Source organism: Physcomitrium patens, chromosome 1 (genome assembly GCF_059467195.1).
Source record: "Physcomitrium patens ecotype Gransden chromosome 1, ASM5946719v1, whole genome shotgun sequence".
Taxonomy (NCBI): domain Eukaryota; kingdom Viridiplantae; phylum Streptophyta; class Bryopsida; order Funariales; family Funariaceae; genus Physcomitrium; species Physcomitrium patens.
Genome location: NC_143410.1, coordinates 18,711,268 through 18,730,802, shown reverse-complemented (window position 1 = coordinate 18,730,802; position 19,535 = coordinate 18,711,268). Strand labels below are relative to the sequence as shown.

The window sequence follows — 19,535 nt, the reverse complement described above, 5'->3', positions numbered from 1 at the left end:
TTGTGCTCCTTCTTGAAGGTCAATTGAGCAATCATAGGGACGATGTTTCGGGAGTGTATCCACATTCTTTTTTTCAAATACATCTTGAAATTCTTGATATTGGCTTAGAATGCCACTTGAAGTCTTTTCACCAGTAAAAACGGGTGTAGCATAAATAATGTATGGTGATTCTTTCATAGCAGCATGCAAGAAAGCTTTTGCACCTATAAATACGGGTTTAATTGAACTGGACTTATGACTCTCTACTTGCTTACCTACACTGTTAGTTATACTTTTAGAGAAAGTAAGAGTTCGGGAAATCCAGTCTATTTGAGGGTTGTATTTTTCTAACCACGATAAACCTAAAATGACTGGATTAGAGGGAGATCTAATGATATTAAATACTACAAAACTATTATGACCATTGATTATTACTTTTATAGGAAGGGTTTCGTGAGTAATATCTCCAGAAGACAATGGACGACCATCTATGACTTCTACATGAACAGGTTTAGTTTTCTTTACTAAAGATATGCTATGTCTTTTAGTAAGTTCTTCATCTAAAAAACACGCTGAGGCTCCTGAATCTAACAAGGCAGAGACTTTGTAATGTTTAGGTCCTAAAATAACATTTAATGTAAAACAAGGAGAGGGCTCTGAGGAGAGAATAGGACCTTTACTAAAAGTTGTGCAAGGTTCCAGCCGCACGGTCCCTATTGTAGCTGGACAAACTCGTTTTCCGACATATTATCTTCTTTCAGAGCCATACTCCTCATTTTGTGATTGCATCGTTTCTTTGGACAATGTTGAGCAGTGTGCTTTGGTTCTCCACAATATAAACATAATCCTTCTTGACGACGACGAGTCTTTTCTTTCTCAGTAAGAGGTTTGAAACGTACTACATCAATTTGCATATCCTCTACTTCCGAATGTATGTGTTGAAGAGGTGTTGGTGTTGCCATTGAATTATAGTAACGTTGAGGTCTACTTGTACGGTTCTCAGATCAAAATTCAAAAAGGCGATTGTCGCACTTCACAGCAAAGTCAATTGCTTGACTCAATGTTTGAGGATCAGGTAAGTTAAGCATTAATTTTTTTACCTCATATTGTAATCCGTAGAGAAATTGGCTAATAAGTGCAACATCATCCCACTTGATATCATTTGCAAGTTGTCAAAATTGTGAAGCATATAATGTTACTAATCGATTGCTTTGTCATAAAATATGGATCTTATTGGTTGCAACACGAATTGCATCATGTTCTCCATACATGGATCGAAACTCCGCCAAAAAAGCCTCTAGATTATTCAATATTAGATCTTGTCGTTCAAGAAAAGATGAAAACCAAGATAGTGCCGAACCTGAAAGAAGCGTACCAATGAATCTAACTTGTGATCTTGGAGTTGGATAGCTTTGGGGTTGAAGTTCAATCACAAGTTGCACTTGATTGATAAATCCTCGAAACTTGGATCTGGTGCCATCAAGCTTCTCGGGTAGGGCAATTCTTGGTTCTCTAACATTTGAAGGGCGTTCCACCATAGGAGAAAGAACATGGATTGGTGCAGATGTTGAAGTAGCTTCAACCATTTCTATATCTTCACTTCCTGCCAATCTTGTTGCTCCTTGTGGTGGTAAATTGAGTTGATGCATTGCAAGCATTAACTCCCTCAATTGCTCTTGCATTTGTGCCATTGCACTCTTCATTTCAAGAAGTTCTGCCATGATAACACTTAGAAGAGAGAAGATGTCTAATATCGCTCAAGACAAATAGAAGAGAGGACTTGCGGACAAAGAAAATACTTAGGACAATATCAGTTTAGAAGAGGGTAATCCGCAACTTCTAATACGCTTATATCTTATCAAGAAAAAGAGATAATCCACTCTTAATCAAGATTAGACAAAGCTCTGATATTGTAGGTGTACTCTTGTCAATCTGTCAAGGACAAGAACTCGATGAAAAAATAATTCAAGCAAGTGAGCCTTTACTCAAAGAGACATAACAAAATATATATAAACAAGTATATATATTGAAAGAGGAACTGGAATGACTATTGCCAAAAGACAAGAAAACTAGAGACCCTTGAAACTAGACTAGAAGCAAGAAAGGAGTTGACAAGAGTGAAGAAGCCTTCACTCTTGTCTCTATATATACTATCTAACTAGGGGCTACGTGGCAACATTCTATAGGACCTCCAATATGTGTTGACTTTGTAGGACACATGCCTTGACTTACAAGGCAAGTTTTTCTACATGTGGGCCACATAGTTAGCTTGATCTTCAAGCTAACAACATGTGTGGCACATGGCCAACTTGTTGACCACGTTTCTAATCCAAAAAGTCAATTAAAGACACCTATGAAGTCAAAGCAGCGTCTAAGAAGCTTCTAAAAAGCTTTCATAATAAATATTATAGAATTAACTTACTTTTACCTACTTTTATTTACTTCTATCTATTTGTATATGTAATTATTAGCTTACATGATTATGGCCGTGACAGTCTATCTTCAAGCCTTCTGTAGTCGCAACGAACCCCAGAAACTTCATCTCTATTTAGTGAAATAAATACTTCTCCAACTTGGCATATAATCCTCCCTCGTGTAGTTTCTCCAAGACCAAACGAACGTGCTTTTCATGCTCTTCCTCGTTTTTGGAGAATATCAAAATATCATCCAAATAGATGATAACAAAATCATCAAGGTGCTCTTGGAAAATGTCATTCATCATATGTTGAAAGATCGTTGGAGCATTGATAAGACCAAAGGGCATGACATTATATTCAAAATGGCCATACCTTGTACGGAATGTTGTCTTCTACTCATCTCCTTCTTTGATTCGTACGAGGTTTTGAGCTCTCCTTAGATCAATTTTTGTAAAGATCCTTGCACGCCCAAGTTGTTCTAAGAGACCAAAAATCAAAGGTAATAGATAACGATTCTTCTTTGTTACGTTGTTGAGGCCTTGATAGTCCATGTACATCCACAATGAGCCATCTTTCTTCTTCACAAATAAGATGGGTGCTCGAGCTGACAATTTTGAATGACGGATGAAGTTTTTGGCTAGATTCTCGTCGATGTTCTTCCGCAACTTCGCCAACTCCGTCTGCGATAGATTGTAGATTGGGCCAAAAGGCGGTTGTGCTCCTTCCTGTAAGTCTATGGCGCAATCATATGGTCGGTGTTCCGGTAGCATGTCGGCATTCTTCTTTTGAAACACGTCTTTAAAATCCTTATATTGCTTAGGTATACTTGTGGTCGAGATCTTCTCCCCAGTAGTTGGAGCCACATAAATGACAAACGGTGTGCCTTCCTTAGACAATCTTATAAACGCTCTTGCTCCAATGAATAAGGATTTATCTATTCGGGGTTTTCTACTAGGCTTGCTCTTGGGTGGTTTTGTGGGAAAGGTCATCTTCCGCAACCTCCAATCTATGGATGGGTTATGCTTTTCCAACCAAGAAAGACCAAGAATAACAGGATTTGATGGAGTTCTAATAATATTAAAAATAATATGACTACTATGGCCCTTAAACATCACTTCTATAGATTCTGATTCATGGGTGACACTACCAGACAATAAAGGTCGTCCATCTATGACCTCAACGTGAACAGGTTTGGATTTTTGTACTAAAGGGATCTTATGACACTTCACAAATTCTTCGTCTAAGAAACAAGCAGATACTCCTGAATCTAATAATGCTAAGATTCTCAGTTTTTGAGGGCCAATAAGCAAAACGATTGTAAAGCAAAAGGCAAGTTGAGCGGAAAGAAAGGAACCTAGGTGTTATTGCGATATTTCACTGTCCAGCTGCACGATTCTTATTGTGGTTAGGCATCCTCGTTTTCATGAACAAATGCGCCCCTAGTCCTGACAATACGTCAATTTTGCTTCTTGAGGCAGTTTCCAACTTTGTGACCTTCTTCATCGCAATACAAGCATAGATCTTCCTCCATACACTGCTTTTTTTCTTCTAAGATAAGAGATTTGACACGTACCGTATCAATTTGCATGTCTTCTAGCTCTGAATGTGAATTCACACTGCTTGCCGACATAGTTGGGACGTGGCAAACCATATGTTGTCTTGAACATTGGTCTTGGTGACATTGGAATAGGCGATTATCGCACTTCACAGCTTGGCTAATAGCTTCGTTGAGCATTTATGGATCAGGAAGAATTAACAGCAAATCCTTCACATCATCCCTTAAAATCCAATAGAATTGATTCATCAATGCTTCTTCATCCCAATTGATGTCGCATGCTAATTGCATGAAGTTCGATGCATAGACTGATGTAGAGCACATCCCTTGTCGTAGTGATCAAATCTTTGTTGTAGCCCATCGAACCTTGTCATGTTCACCAAATGCTTCCGCAAATGCCTCCAAAAAGGTTTCAAAAATGTTTAGTATGGATGATCGTTTCTCAAACAAAGGAACAAACCATGATAGAGCTTGCCCTGTAAGTAAGGTTCTAATAAGCCCAACATGTGACTCCTCCATTGGATAGCGTTCGGGTTACAAAACTATTATCAACCTGATTTGATTGACGAATCCTCGAAACTTGGAATGCGTACCATCAAACTTGTCCGGAAGGCTAACTCGGGACTCCTTATGTTGTAGAACCAGCGATGCTTGTCAAACCTGAGGTAAAATTGCTTCTCCAAGTGTAGAAGTTTGAGGCTGGTGCAACCTAGATTGTGCCATCCCAGATGCTCGATCATTATGAAGCCTTGCCACGACTCCTTCAATCTCTACAGTTCTTTGTGATAATGTAGCGAGGGCATTCATGATAGCATCCAACTTGGACTCCGAACTTTCCATCATACTAATGTCTTGGCCTCCAGCCATTCTAAGAGAAGGACAAAAATAACTCTACAAAAAGATAATATTGGTTTAGATGAGGGTACTCCGCAACCTCTAAAATACCTTAAGAGCTTCAAGAAAAGGAGTAATCCACTCTCTCTAAGAAGAATAAGATTCCAATATTATAATAAAAGAAGTATCAATTTAAAGGAGGGTAATCCGCAACCTCTAAAATGCTAGTACACTTCGAAGCAGAGGAGTAGACTGCACTCTAATGAAGAAGAAACTAACTCTGATGTTTGAGGTGAGTGCAGTCTCAACAAACTGTCATAGACACAGAAATACAGACTCGAGATCTAACAAGAAATTCAAGAAGAATTGACAAGAACTAGATTAATCAGATGAATACAAGAACAACACCAGAGAGGTGAGCTAGAGCTCCAAGAGATGTGTTGTCGAGACTGAAGAACTCTTCAGCCTCGATTCCAATATATACTCCTATTTAGGAAGCTTCTCAAGCAACTTCTATTAACTAGGAAGCTTCTAGAAGGTTCCAAAGATTTACTTCTAGAAGGTTCTAGAAACTTGTCTCTAGAAGGTTCTAAGGACTATGTCCCTAACAATTATTATTAAATCTTCATGAAGAATTTTTCTCAAGTTTTAGTGCTACTTACACATTTGACTTATTAAGACAAATTTAAGTGGAGTAAAGAAGTTAAAGCATCGTTCCATGCTTTAAAAAAGGAGTTTATTTCTGTACCAATTTTATATCATATTGATTTTTCTAAGGTATTTTTTTTTATCAAAACAGATACATCAAACTTTGTCTTCGGTGTAGTATTATCACAAATGGGAGTAGATGGAAAACTCCATTCAATAGCTTTTTATTCTTGAAAATTTTCAGCAGTCAAGATTAATTTTGAAATCTATAAAAATAAATTCCTTACAATTGTGGATTTATTTCAAGAATGGCATCATTATTTAAAAGGCACCTTGACTCCAATCATCGTGTATATAAATCACAAGAACCTTGAGTATTTCATGTCAATATGTATTTTAAATTGTAACCAAGTTTATTGAAGCATGTCCTTATCAAGATTTAATTTCAAAATCACTTATTGACTCAAAAAACAACAAGGTTTGTTGGATGCCCTTTTTAGACATTCTTATCTTCTACCAAAAGAAAGAGATGTATCTTTTGATCAATAAAGAATAATTCTCTTGAAGTTGAAATATTTTCACCTTTAAGCAATAAAATCAACATTGACTATTGATTCAACATTTGTTAAGCAAATTTTATCAAATATGTCTTCTAATCCTCTTATTCATGATATGAAGAATAATTCTTTTAAGTCTTATGATATTTCCAAGTTTGAGTTGAAGAACAATCTATTCTATTTTGAGGGACGATTATATATTCTAGAAGATGAGGCATGTTTACGTGTGCTTCAAACTCATCATAACTTTCTAGCAACCAAATATTTTGAATACAATAAGATTTAGAAGCTAATATTGAGAGATTTTTGGTGGCTTCAAATATAGAAGGCAGTCAAAGACTTTGTACAATCATATGATATTTGTTCAAGATCAAAAACTCCTTGCTATCAACCTTATAGACTACTTCAGCTATTACCTATTCTAAAGCAACTATAGTCTTTTTTTTCTATGGATTTTTTCATGGATCTTCCAGTCTCAAGTTTGTATGATTCTATATTTGTGGTAGTAGATCATTTTACCAAAATGGCACATTTTGTACTATATACAAAATTTATCATAGGTAAAAAAAAAATAGCTAAGTTTTTTTTTAACAATATTTATCGCTATCACAGATTACCTAAAGATATTATATTAGATGGGGGGATTCAATTATATTAAGATTTTGGAGAATCCTTTTCAAGATTTTAAAGGTGGATATAAAGCTCTCTTCGGCTTTTCATCTTCAAATTGATAGGCAAACAAAATAGGTAAATCAAGATTTATAGCAATACTTGAAGTGAACTATCAACTGTCATCAAGATGATTGGATAATTCTTTTATCATTAGTAAAGTTTGCATATAATAATTTGGTACATTCTTCTACTCAAAAAATACGTTTCTTTGCCAATCATGGTTATCATCCACAACTTGATATTTTTGACTTTTCAAAAGTTGATAATCTTAAGCCAGTAGATTTGAAAAATTATTTATTAGAGCCACATGTAACAATAAAGGCACAGTTGAAAGGAGCTCAAGAATGACAAAAAATTAATGCAGATGCCTATTGCAAGGAATGACCACAATTCAACGTAAGTGATAAGATATGATTACTTTGTCGCAATGTTAAGACTATTTGTCCTTGTGATATGTTGAATTATTGTACGCTTGAGTATTTTCTTATTAGTAAATAAGTCAATCCTGTTACTTATCGATTATATCTATTGAAATCTATGAAGATTCACTCTATATTTCACATGTCTCTTTTTGAGCCATATAAGATAGTAAATATCTTGGAAAAAAAACAAATGCCAGTTCTTCCTATAGAAGTGGATAATAATCAAAAGTTCGAGGTGGAAGAAGTCTTAGATTTAAGGCGACACCAAAATAGGTTGGAATATCTTGTTTATTGATATGGATATGATATTAGTGAATGCACATAGGAGCCAACAAAGAATCTTACAAATACAACAAAGAGAATTGAAGCTTTTCATCGATGACATCCATCAAAATCAAGATAAAGAATAACAAATCTTTGCTATAAATGAAATAAGATCAAAGGAAGATAATACTCTACTTTCTTTCCTTCTTAGTAGTTTCTATATATTTGTGACTTTAAAGAGATGGAGAACCAAGAACCAGCAGATTCAACTGAAGAGTCTTCATTGGTGGACTTATTAAATCAGACATTACAATTGTCACAATCTTGAAGATGATGAAATCGAGATGAAGAAATTCAAGAATGACATGTCCTTCCTCAAATAGATGGCGATATATAACGTGTTTCATATCACAACCTTGGAAGAAACTCTCAATGTTTGGTGATTTTATTAGAGGTAGGAATAATTCTTGACGGTGTTTCAAATGTTTTATTTGAAAGAAGTTATGAAGGCCTCAATAATGACCAAATAATAGGGTGGTATTTTTGCCTTGGTATGGGATACTATCGATGGTTAAGAGGACCTCTCAACTATCTTCAAAGGGAACAAAGATCAGAGTATGTGGCAAATATAATTTGCCGAATCTTAGTTTTTTTCAACATATGAAGACCGCTCCTCCTGGAACTCGTCCCTAGAAGGAAAGATAATGTCACGAATATATATAGATACTCTAATAAATACTTATATAATTAAATAGAAGTAAGTAAAAGTAGGTTAATTTTATAATACCTTTTAGAAAAGCTTCTTAGAAGCTTTATAAATACTACTTTGACTTTATATGTATTTATAGTTGATTGATAGGTTAAAAACTTTGTCTACAAGTTAATCATGTATGAATAGCTTGTAGAATAAGCTAACTATATAGTGCACATATAAAAAACTTGCTTGCAAGTTAAGATACGTGTCTTGCAAAGTCAACACGTTTTGGAGGTCCTATAAGACATTGCCACATAGCTTCTAGTTAAGAGTATATATGGAAGCAAGAATGAAACCTTTTTCACTCTTGTCAATGCCTTTTTAGACCTTAGTCTTGTTTCAAGACTCTCTAATCTTCTTGTTTTTGGCAATAGCCATTCTAGTTCAATATTATATCATCTTTAAATGATTTTTTAGTTCCTTACAGTGATACAAGAATGTATTGAGGATTTTCTTTCTTCGAGATTCATGTCCATGATAATGTATATATATCTAATTTAGATAATTACTTATGTTATTTTAAGAACATCTTCAAAAAATCTATTTAATTATACTATCTTATATATCTTTTCATCTAATATCCTAAGTATTTTATTTTTATTTTTAAATGAATTTTAAAATATTATTCTAAAAAAAAAATTTGTTTTGTTTTAACTGTATATATTTATTTCTAAATAGCTATATAACTAAACAATATGAATAATTAAAAGTTATAATTGTATACATCAATAGATTAAAAAAATATCAATATTTTATTTTTATTTTCTTATGCATATAAATAATTATTATAAAATAAAAACTCTAAATTAACCAAATTGAAACTACCGAATTTCACATTTATTTTTATAACTAGAAAAAAGATGTAATAGCTCTATTTCTTTTGTTTTGTTTTAAATCTCTATAGTGAGTGGACTTACATAAGAAATAATAAGTTTGCCAAGTGTAAATTCCTTTTGAGTACAGGATTTTTTTTAATCCCTGATCACATAATTTACCACAAGTTCAAACGGTAATAATGTTCATTTAAACTAATAGTTTAATCTAAACTGGACTTCATGTAGAAAATATTTTAGACATTAATTGACGATCGAATACAAGAAGCATAACTTTCTTATGCAATTAGTACATGACTTCAAACAAGCATACACATGACTCCAAACACGCATACACGGATCGACCTACTGGCATTACATAATGTTCAGAATCTCCTGTCAAGTGGAGCACATAAAGGTGAAATGTGCACACTACAAGCTTCCCAAGTTACACAAAGAAGCAATTCTTTCAAACGAAACTTCAGAGACATAATCCAATGCACCAGTTTTCAGAACCCAATCCTTCACATCTTCAAATAGTGCACAACTGTATAGAGAGGTCACAACACACATGGAGCGTGTGCAAAATTGATGTACTGAAGTCCACCACCAGATCGAACAATAAGTCGACATGAGTCAAGTCATAAACCTAAACAAAAAGCAATGCATAAGTGATATTCCAGACCCTATCCACCTAAGGGGAGAATCACACATAGTTCCATGGTAGCTGGTTGAAACCCCACGATAAAAGCTCAGCTAAACTACAATGCAAAAGAAACCATCATGTCTGAAGAGGAATTAGAGGCAATAACCAAGGTATAGTAGCAGACTACCAGTTTATAATGGAAAAGAAGGATCTTGGCTGTGGGCTTTCAAATTTCTCCCCGGATGCTACACCATGAACAACGAAGTCCTCAAGTGGAGATGGAATACCTCGAAGAGAATTCTGTTTCAAAAGTTACTGGTGCAGAGTCATCCTAGGCATCGTCTATCAGCCACATTCTCCGAGTGACAACAAAAGAGAGATGTAATTCTTCCTCTTGTTCTTCGTCTTCTTCAATGATCCCATCCTGGAGATTTCTTGTTCTTGGCATCCTCCGAACTATCCACAGGCAGTTGCACTGAGGTTTCATCAGTTAGCTTTGCTCGACGTGCAACGACGTATGGGATGTCCGGTTCCTCGTCCTGGGTACTTTGCTCGGCATACTCTAAGGTTATCCGTTGCTGAAACACATCATCAGTACAGTTCAACATCCAGGCCAAGCTGCATTCCATGCTCCTCTTGGTGATTTCCTCATGCCGTGGTTGAATAGTTTCCTCCAAGTTGTACAGCAAGTAAGCTGGAAACTCGACTACTTCTTCAAGCTTTCTTCTCATCTTCCCTACTAAATAAGCCAAATTGGGCTCGAGACTCTTATCAATGCTAGCTGCAAGCAGTTGCGGACAGTTTGTCACCATTGAGCCAACGTCAGATGAGAATCCGGCCTGTCTCAAAAATTCAACTCTCTCGTTGGCCTTGGTCGTGTTGATGATGAGAATTTGAGGAAGCTTGGCAATGACTTCTCCCAAGGAATCCGCACTTATTCCTACTTCCGAGGTTAGCCATGTCAGTCTCTCAGCCAGTTTCAGTTTCACGTCGAGACCTAAGATGTCTGGGAACTGCATTATCACACGGCCTACTGTATCCTGTGTTACTCCTATTTCTACGAGGTTATTCAAAACAGGTTGCATTTGATCTTCTAAAGATAGCCCTAAAAACTGCGGACGAGTTTCAATCATCTTTGCAATGTCGGAGCTAGTGAGTCCAAACCTCTTAAGAAAGTCTACTTTCCTTTTGATATTATTGCCAACACGCATACCTAAAATCTGGGGCATTTCTGTCAAAATAGAGCCCATTTTTCGAGGGTTCACGCCAAGCATTACAAGGTACGCAGTTGACGTGCTTATAGTTCCTTCAATTTTGAACCCAAAAATTTCAGGATAATGCGTGAGGACGCTACCTATGTCAGCTCGCTGTATGCCCAACCCTTCCAGGTACTCGACATGCGGTTGCAAGTCGATTACTACACTAGTGTGAAGAATTTGCGGATACTTACGCACGAGAATCGGAAGTGAATTCGACGTCACCCCCAGGGATTCAAGATAAGTGAGCACAGGGATGAAGTTTCTCTTCACACTGTATCCCAACATGATAGGATAATCATTTATGTCCTCCACCGTGAGTCCAATCTTCTGCAGAAACATGACCCGCTCACGCACAATATCCAAAGAAGCAGGAAGCTGAAGCTGCAGATAGAGTTCGTCGAAGCTACTCGGATCAATTCCGACGGACTCGAGATACTCGGTCACAGCTTCCTCCTCCGTCAGCTGCTTTTCATGTTTCTCTACTTCCCCTACTGTCACAATCGGCTCCGCAAAGTGACCTTGTCGCAATGCAGCAATTCTCGTGATTGAGGAATTACAGGAAATATATCTGTTTGACCAATGAGAGCTCAATAATTCAGAATTGAACTCTGCTCCTACAAATTCACAACTCGCGTTCCTCCCCTGAAACCCTAAACCCCTGGATTTGTGTCTTAACGCGTGGGTGCAAAATTTCCTGGATGAGGGGCTTTTAGCAACAACGGTAGCTGAATATGGAAATTTGAAGCTCTCAAGCGAAAAGAACTGCGCGAAAGTTGAAACTGGAGCGTAGCTAGCAGTCGCCACCATCTCCATTTTCCCTGTGGCCATCACAGAAAATCCTATTTCCTATCACTCCAAATAATTACTTTCTCATCAATTCGTATTGGTTTCATTGAAACTGCTCAAGCTTCCAAAGAATTCAATTTCGAAAATCATCCCAAAAACTTCTTCCAGAGCTCATTCTAAACTGAGCATCTCTAATGCATCTCTACAAATAAGCCCACCAGGCTTCCTCTTGCATCCTCCGAACTTCTCATTAAGTAGCGGCAACTAAAGAAATGAAACCTCTCAAACAATCACTTCCTTCTGATGGGAATCTAAGCACATACTTCTTTCCGTGAAATTCTTCCAACTTTTAGCATAATATGAAAAATTTCGTGTCACAAACTTCAGAATCGGCTCTCTCGCAAAACCAACCCACAGAATACAACCGCATCCCCAGCCTTGGCAGTCGCCCAGGAAGGAAATCTCAAAAAATTGATGATCTCTTTGAACCAAGGAGGGCATGGCTCGATAGGCGAGCAGGCTCGGTAGCAGCCATATCCGAAAACATGGATGAAAATCTGATCGAGAAGGCGCTCTACCGCGAAGCCTCAAGAAACATATGACGAATACCTTCCGTTTATCATTGGTTCGTGGATGAGTATACTGCAAAGAATGATAGAAGAAGGTCGGATTTTGGAATGGTGGGACCGCAACCCACATCGCACGTCTGCCTCTTGTCATGAGCAATCACATTGCTAAGGAAACTCATCGGCGAGGGCCATTTATGTGCTGCTGATTATCCCTCAAAATCTGGTCAGTATTGTGTTAGTGAAATGGAGACTCCGGGGACTGGTTTTGAAGCCGCCGCTCTTTTGGGTGACGACGGGTCTCAACTGGTGGTGTAGTTGAGATTGTTAGCAATTGGGTCCTCTTTTTTCTTGTCAATGTAGGCGCTGTGGGACGTATTTTCTCAATTAATCATTTCTTTTCGACCTATTTTTTATTTGATTTTTGTTATTTCGAGCATCAGTTTCTTGACTTCCAGTGAAACCCTGCAGTCTTGAATTGTCGTAAAATTGATTCACTTTGTAGGTTTCTAGGATTTTTATGTTCAAGCAGATTATCATATCCGCACTTCATTGGCAATCATTAACAATTAGGTTTTACGAGGCGGAATTGGTGAATTCTAGAATTACAATCTGTTGGCAGGCACCGTAATTATCCAAGTAATGTGCCACCTCTGCCTTTAAATTGCGAGAAGGAGAGTTACTGCCGACTAGGTTGAAAATGAAGCCAGTACTCTCATCGCAATTTTGGAATGAGTCAGTAAGTTCGTCAAGATCAATTGATGGAATATCACACGGGCTGCCTGCGGAGCCTCCGCCCTTAGGAATTGTGACCGGAACTCGCCTCTCAAGGTCTCAGCAGCTGCTCATGTTGCAGCGATTTCTAGGTATTCCTTGCACACCCTCTTATGTCGTGGATGCGGACAACAAGGGTGGCTTAGTTCTTGATCGTGTGCTGGGGAGCGCTGGAGGTGAAAACTGGTGAGCCTATGCTTCTGGGCGCCATGCAATTTTTTGCCTTTCAATCGAGTGATTTCATTTCTGGGAACAGCTCCAGTTGCATGGAGAATCAGGGCATTGCCTGTTCTTACATGAAAGTTGTGACAATATTCATTGATACTTGTAAACTAGCTAAGCTTCTGTCTCTACTCTCTGTTTACAAGTTCAATGAAAACGTCTTTCCTACATTCGGATTAGAATATGCATGTGACCTGCACACAGGCTGCTTTCAGGACAGTTAGTGTTGATTGCCTTGACCAATGCTAAATTTTGTTGGCCAAGAAGGAAATCCTTAACATTAGTAGTATACTTTACTGCACATGCTGCTGTTCTTGTTACTCTCCACTGAGAATTGGCGTCGTTATCTTTTAAAGTGTGTGATACAGGCGACTCCCACAAATATGAAGCCAATGAGCTTGTTTCAGTTTTTAAAATGATGTTGTCATGCCTGTGTTCAGATGCACATGTCCTCAACTTGTATTAATTTATCGTGAGATTATGCAGGTGGGCTACATTAACAGGTCGGGTTCGGCCACAGCGACTGTTTAGGAGAAAGTGCTCCACTGGCGAAAGTAGTAGTAGTAGTAGTAGTCGTACAGGTAGCGATTCAGCAGCGCAGCATACCTCCAGAAATCTTGTGGAAAGTGCACATCGCTTTTTGGACAACTCTTTGTACGCCCTTTGCTTTCGGTCAAGGCTCCAGCTGGGATCGAGAACCACCCTCAGTACCACCTCAGAGTTGGATAGTCTTTCTTGTCAAGCGTTTGCTGATCAACAATCTACTGGAGAACAGACTCGACCTCCCTGGAGGGGTCGCGTTTCGTTGCGCCACAAGGTCTATACACCTACTCATGTTGTGTGAATTGTTTTTTGTCCACCTAGAGTAGCAAGAAGTTGTTCAATATTACTTTCTTTGTTGTTATAACACACGTAAGACTTCAATTTTTGTCGTATGTTCCCACTGCATTGCTCTCTTTTGCAGTTGGATCAACAAAAAATTGTTGCGGAAGCAGCTTACCACGAGCGCTATGTCGATCGTGAATCACGCTACTGGGATGTGCCGCACACGGTTTCGTTTGATTTTGCCTCGCTGGGGGCTCCAGGGGGCTTTCGGTACCGGCTTGGCGTTCATCATAGTGCTGGATCTCCTCTTGAGTGCGGTGGCACCCGACCGGAAGTAAATGCTGGAGAACCTCCAGTAAAAGCTCTCCCAGGATTACGCCTCCAAGCTGCTGCATCGGTGGAGAAGTCCTTGAACCTCTGGAAAGCTGATCTAGAGAGCATTATTTCACAAAAATCGTACAGTCTTTTTGATGCTCGGCCCTGCATTTCCCTTTCAGGTGTTCTGGGTAAGTATATGATCTTGAGAATCATATTGTTCTGGTCAGACATAAATGGATGCTTATGTCTTGGTGCGTAGATATATTATGGCTTGTGTTCTTTTAATTGTGATTTACATTTCAATTGTATTCTAAAGTCGACAATTGAACGTATGAGATTGTTAAGGACTGACGAGTATCGGGTGTCATATAAGAACGTACTTCCTCGCAAAATCAAACATTTCATCTAACAATTTGGTTATGCTCAAAATAACTTTCGAATTATGAATTGCCATTGATGATCCAATGTTTTTTTTACCTTGTATAAGTTTTGTACTGAATTACAGCGTGTTGTTCATTCAGGAGGACTTTTAAGTTCAAGGTTGGATCCATTGTATGGTATAACTCAATCTTTAGATCCTACTGGTGCCGATAATTCCCCACCGATAGGACGCCGCCACTCTGCAGACCTGTTTGCATCAGTAGGCTTAAACGCACAGTTTGGTCGATTTAAAAGAAATTTTTGGGACTTCACAAAGATGGGTATACGGCTTGACATAGGGGCAGTTTCTGCATTGAAGTTGCATAAGATGCAAGACGTGAGTCCATCTTCGAATGGAGAGTCTGGAGACATTGGTGACGAGCGTGGGCACCCTACTCTGGCTTTGGAACTTCAACAGCAGGTACTCTTTGTGCTGCTGGTCAGAGGGTTTACTTTAATGATTATGTCCTTGTACGTTGAAAAGCACAGCCTTAGTCATTTATTCTCCCCATGTGCCTTGTGTAATACGACAAGAACCAGCAGTACTTCGTTTGCTATGAGAGTGGTTGCAGTTAAATTTATTGAAGTCTGCCGCAGCTTTTCTTGAATCTAGAAAAGCCATATATGGATAGTTTCTAAAGGATATTGAAGGGTCACAAGTTCCGACTCCGGCTTCTGATTGTTCAGATTTGAGGAAGTTGACCAAAACTGTTCAAAAAGCGCTTTGTCTGAACAGAGCTACAGAGAAATTATTCAAACTTGACTAATTAACTGACCCGAACCTTCTTCCGTGGCACAGGTGATCGGGCCCCTACGTGCACGCGTTCATTCTCGTGTGTCTTTTAATCCTTTGAATCTTAATCAGCAACCGTATGTACAAGAGATTATATGTGGCCTTGATTACCCTCTTGAAGCCAGTGGTGCTTCGAAGCTTTGTGTGTGGTATTCCCCATCCAGGCGTGAAGGCATGGCTGAGTTTCGAGTACTTGAAAGATAGCAAGGAAAACTTTGATCTGAAACCTTTTATCTCCCTTCTTTCTCTCTTCTGCTGAAGTAGAAACAACGTAACTCTCTGATGTAGACTAAGGATGATCTTATTTGATTTGTTTACGTAGAAAAGAGTATGAGGCATTTTGCAACTTAAAAGTAGTGTTTGAATTATGCTGAGTTACACGGCTGGATTTGATGGCTTCAGTCTCAAAAGTCAGAGGGCTAAGAGCCATGCTGCGGCACCTTTGAAACCACTGGTTTTAGACCTAGGCTATACTCTGAGTCACCACTTGTACAACGCTTCAAATTTGCTATTTACAGTCTGACGGGCCTTTGCGAACACCCAGCATATAATTTTCTTCTAATTTTGGTTGATTTTAGCTTTTGCTGGTGCATCATGAAGAATCTGAATTTAATTGTGAAGTGTACAATGTTTTCTTTTTTGTTTTTTGTTTTGTTTTTTTGTTTTGTTTTGTTTTGTTTTGTTTGTTTGTTTGTTTGTTTTTTTTTTGATGTCTACAGCTCGCATCAGGATAGACTAGTTAGCATTATCAAGGCTTGCAACTGTAGTAATGGCAGCTACTGAGACATAAACTTCTCATGAGCCGCTCTTCTTCAGGTTGTATTCTGTAATACCTTGAAAGTGCCCGACTTAACTTGAGTATCTCTTCCTCAGGCTGCCTAGCACATCGTTCTCACTATGACAGTAACAACAATTGGGAATTGATTCTTCCTTTCGCGTCAGATCAAGCGGAACTGTTTCAATGCTCAAGGAATCATCTATATAATGTACAACACTAGGCACTTAAATTAAAGCTACAGACATTCAAATTCTGTGCATAACGGGTGGTACGTCCAGACTAAGCGGCTTTTGAGCTTCAATACTGCAGTCTAATTGATCGGGCCATCCAATGGGCAGAGGTAGTCAGTGCGTCTGTGAAAAGGCTCCTGATCGGCGCTGCAAATTTGTTGTTGGCCCTCTATTAAGGGTTCGATCAGCTCTCTTGTACCAGAGGTATTCCTATGCCAGACAGAAGAACACGACAAGACATTCAAACAGAGAAAAAATCCCTTGCAGCCAGACATGGATTGCTTCGGATTTAACCACAAAATGCTTGATCGCGGAACCGTCATGTGAATATTTTAATTTCTTGTGCATCTTGGTTCACAAAACACGAGATCTGCAGCCAGTCAGAAACATGAAGAATGTTTGCAGCATGATATTTGAGCCGACAGACTTGGCAGCTGACTAGACGAGAGAGCAGAATTCATGCCAAGTTGTGCTTACAAAACTCACTAAAGCCCAACCAATTTTTAACAATTTCCTGGGCTTGACGGCACGAGCATGCAAGTACACTTTTCTGGAGCTAGCATTATTTTTAATATTTTGAACACATATATCATGATGACCAGTGTCGAGAAGGAAGCTGGGGTGGTCAGAACCTAACAACTATTGGAAGTGGAAGCCGCAAAGCTTCTGGTGTATACCTATTACATTCAACACACATTTAAGAATCACTTTCCAGCAGCGAGTGCATTTGGCATCACATCTTTCAAATACACATGTTGACGCTGTACAAGAAATTGTAACAGCAGACCCACCTAATCTTCTTCAATGTTATGAGGATGTTCCGCACAATCAGAAGTTGATTAACGACGATTCTTAAAAACAGACACTGTTATAACATACCAAACAAGTGGACAAAGGAAACAGTCGCTGGATTTGATGCAGTACTATCGTAAGGCGTCTTCTCACTTGAGCATCTGATCCCTCCTACCCATTGAAAAGCTACAAACACAGGTCCGACTGACGAAGACTCATCTAGTAAGATCGACGATCTTAACGAAGCAATACATGAGTGATGCCCTTGTCGCTTCAGAATACTCCAAATACATCATAATAAAACTTGTCCATACCATCTAAACTCAAAACATGAAAGGAAGGATCTTCCAATAAACAGACCCACGCAACTATCGTGGCACTCAATGCTTCATAATACAGAAGTACCAATTCAGTTAAATTTCAGGTACATGTGTGGAGCCACAAGACATTCAGCTGAAAATATTCTACTTCTCATCAGAATTTCGAAGTTTAATACGATCAAGGTTTTAACAAAGGTACATACTCTAAGGAACATCACATAACCAAGTTCACATAGAAGAAACTACCTATTTAAGCAAAAATAGACAAAATAATTCAGCCTCTTATGACAACGACTAACCCTAGTACAAAATGACTCCATGTGGAAAATTTCAAGTCATCAGTGCAACGGCTGTTGCACAACTAAAAAAAATATCATGCACTCCCACTACGAAGTTCGTCTCACAACGTTCAGGGTTTTTGCCCCTAGGAACTCTTTATTACACCCTCAATGACACAGAGTGATCACCGATTTCAACTGCTTCATTCCAGCTCCACGCATAGTTTGAATGAAAGGACTCAGTCAACGAAGACTGCACTACACTTCAACAGCGAGCCTTTAATTTGCCCTGTTTTGTCCTACGGCTACTTCTTCAGACTTCCAGTGTATAGGGGTATCAAGTCAAGCTACCATGATGTGAAGCCTGAATGAGACTGTCATGGTACTTGAGATTCCCGAAGAGGGGAAGCCCGAGGAAAGCAGCCGCAACGGTGTTGAACTTCCGACAGTTGAAGTTGGAGAAGTGTCAACTTATTCTTGTCTGGGGTCTCGTCAAGAAGAGACCTTCGATTCGGATAGGTTCGAATATGAGAACAAAGAATCCTTCTAGCTCGCAAAGCCCATTTTATCATCTTCTTTATGCTGTTAAAGTTAAGTCTTCGAAAACTCAACCGATCATTGTAATGAAGACGTTGAGTACTAACTAAGAGTGATCAGAGTTGGCACCTTTGATCGTAAGAGGAGTTTGAGCTGCATTTGAAGAATTCGCACTGCAGCATTCATCACCTTCAACATCCGGCCTACCGATAAGACCTACAAGAAAACAGAGTCCTACAACTTGCGATGGGACAGAGTTCAGCAAGTTCAATGAAGCCACACAGTGAGAATGCGAAGCAGTGAACTTGTGCTCCACCTCTTTCTGTGCAGAGAAGGTCGATTGGATGTGATACACCTCGTCTTCCAATGAGGTTCATAACATGTCACAATAAGGTTATTAAAAAGAGCAATGTACGTTTGGAACTTCTGACGAGTGTGTAAACAATTCGTCAGGACAGACGAAGTAAACCTGGGACTGCACCAAACAACAATTCTAAAGCCATTCAAGTCCAGTGGAACCAATTAAGATGAAGAGCATTCTGCTTGTCCTTCTGCAACCTCTCAAGACACTGAAGTTCTTGGCAACATAAATATCATTGACCAACCCAACCGAACCGGAGGGGGGAGGGTTGTGTCCTTCTTGACGTGATGCCATCGATGCTCCATAGCTGCCTCAGAATTAAAAGCAGTCAAGAAATGAGATAGCAGACATCATGATCTTACAAGTCCGATAAAGAGTTTGTCTTCGAACTGTTGGAGTTGCTGATCTAAACAAGGCTGATGTTTATTTACTCAAATATCTAAAAACTGAAGAGGTTACTTAAGTCAGATTGATCACACGAAAAAGGGCCAAACTGCAACGAACAGTGAAACGGATAAAAAACCAAATTCAGAAGATTATAAAATTATAACGTACCGTCAACGAAAACATGTCAGGTTCGGATAGTACCATTGAAAACACCTCCAAGCTATTTAAAGGACCACTCAAGAATGAATGCCCAATTACAATACATCCAGCGAAACGAACCCCATTGGTAGCTGCAGACCCATGCTGTCAATGGATTGATGACTTCCAAC

At 38.7% G+C, this 19,535-nt stretch overlaps 2 protein-coding genes across 2 annotated transcripts; one reads left to right on the top strand and one right to left on the bottom strand.

Annotated features, from left to right (window-relative positions):
- Positions 1-9,466: 9,466 nt before the first annotated feature.
- LOC112283515 (transcription termination factor MTERF4, chloroplastic) lies at positions 9,467-12,275 on the bottom strand. Its single transcript, XM_024522277.3, has one exon. The coding sequence runs from the start codon at positions 11,645-11,647 to the stop codon at positions 9,971-9,973; it is 1,677 nt and encodes a 558-aa protein (XP_024378045.1). The 5' UTR covers positions 11,648-12,275; the 3' UTR covers positions 9,467-9,970.
- A 12-nt stretch (positions 12,276-12,287) lies between these two features.
- Positions 12,288-16,074, top strand: LOC112283519 (protein TRIGALACTOSYLDIACYLGLYCEROL 4, chloroplastic). Its single transcript, XM_024522288.3, has 6 exons — positions 12,288-12,397; positions 12,794-13,131; positions 13,654-13,984; positions 14,132-14,498; positions 14,832-15,151; positions 15,530-16,074. The coding sequence occupies exons 2-6, from the start codon at positions 12,872-12,874 to the stop codon at positions 15,725-15,727; spliced, it is 1,476 nt and encodes a 491-aa protein (XP_024378056.1). The 5' UTR covers positions 12,288-12,397; positions 12,794-12,871; the 3' UTR covers positions 15,728-16,074.
- Positions 16,075-19,535: the final 3,461 nt, after the last annotated feature.

Bases quoted from the DNA above. Each gene is read 5' to 3' on its own strand.
- LOC112283515 (XM_024522277.3), bottom strand. From the start codon at position 11,647: ATGGCCACAGGGAAAATGGAGATGGTGGCGACTGCTAGCTACGCTCCA.
- LOC112283519 (XM_024522288.3), top strand. From the start codon at position 12,872: ATGAAGCCAGTACTCTCATCGCAATTTTGGAATGAGTCAGTAAGTTCG. The intron at 13,985-14,131 runs GTCTATACACCT...TCTCTTTTGCAG, and splicing joins GCGTTTCGTTGCGCCACAAG to TTGGATCAACAAAAAATTGT. The intron at 14,499-14,831 runs GTAAGTATATGA...TTGTTCATTCAG, and splicing joins TTCCCTTTCAGGTGTTCTGG to GAGGACTTTTAAGTTCAAGG.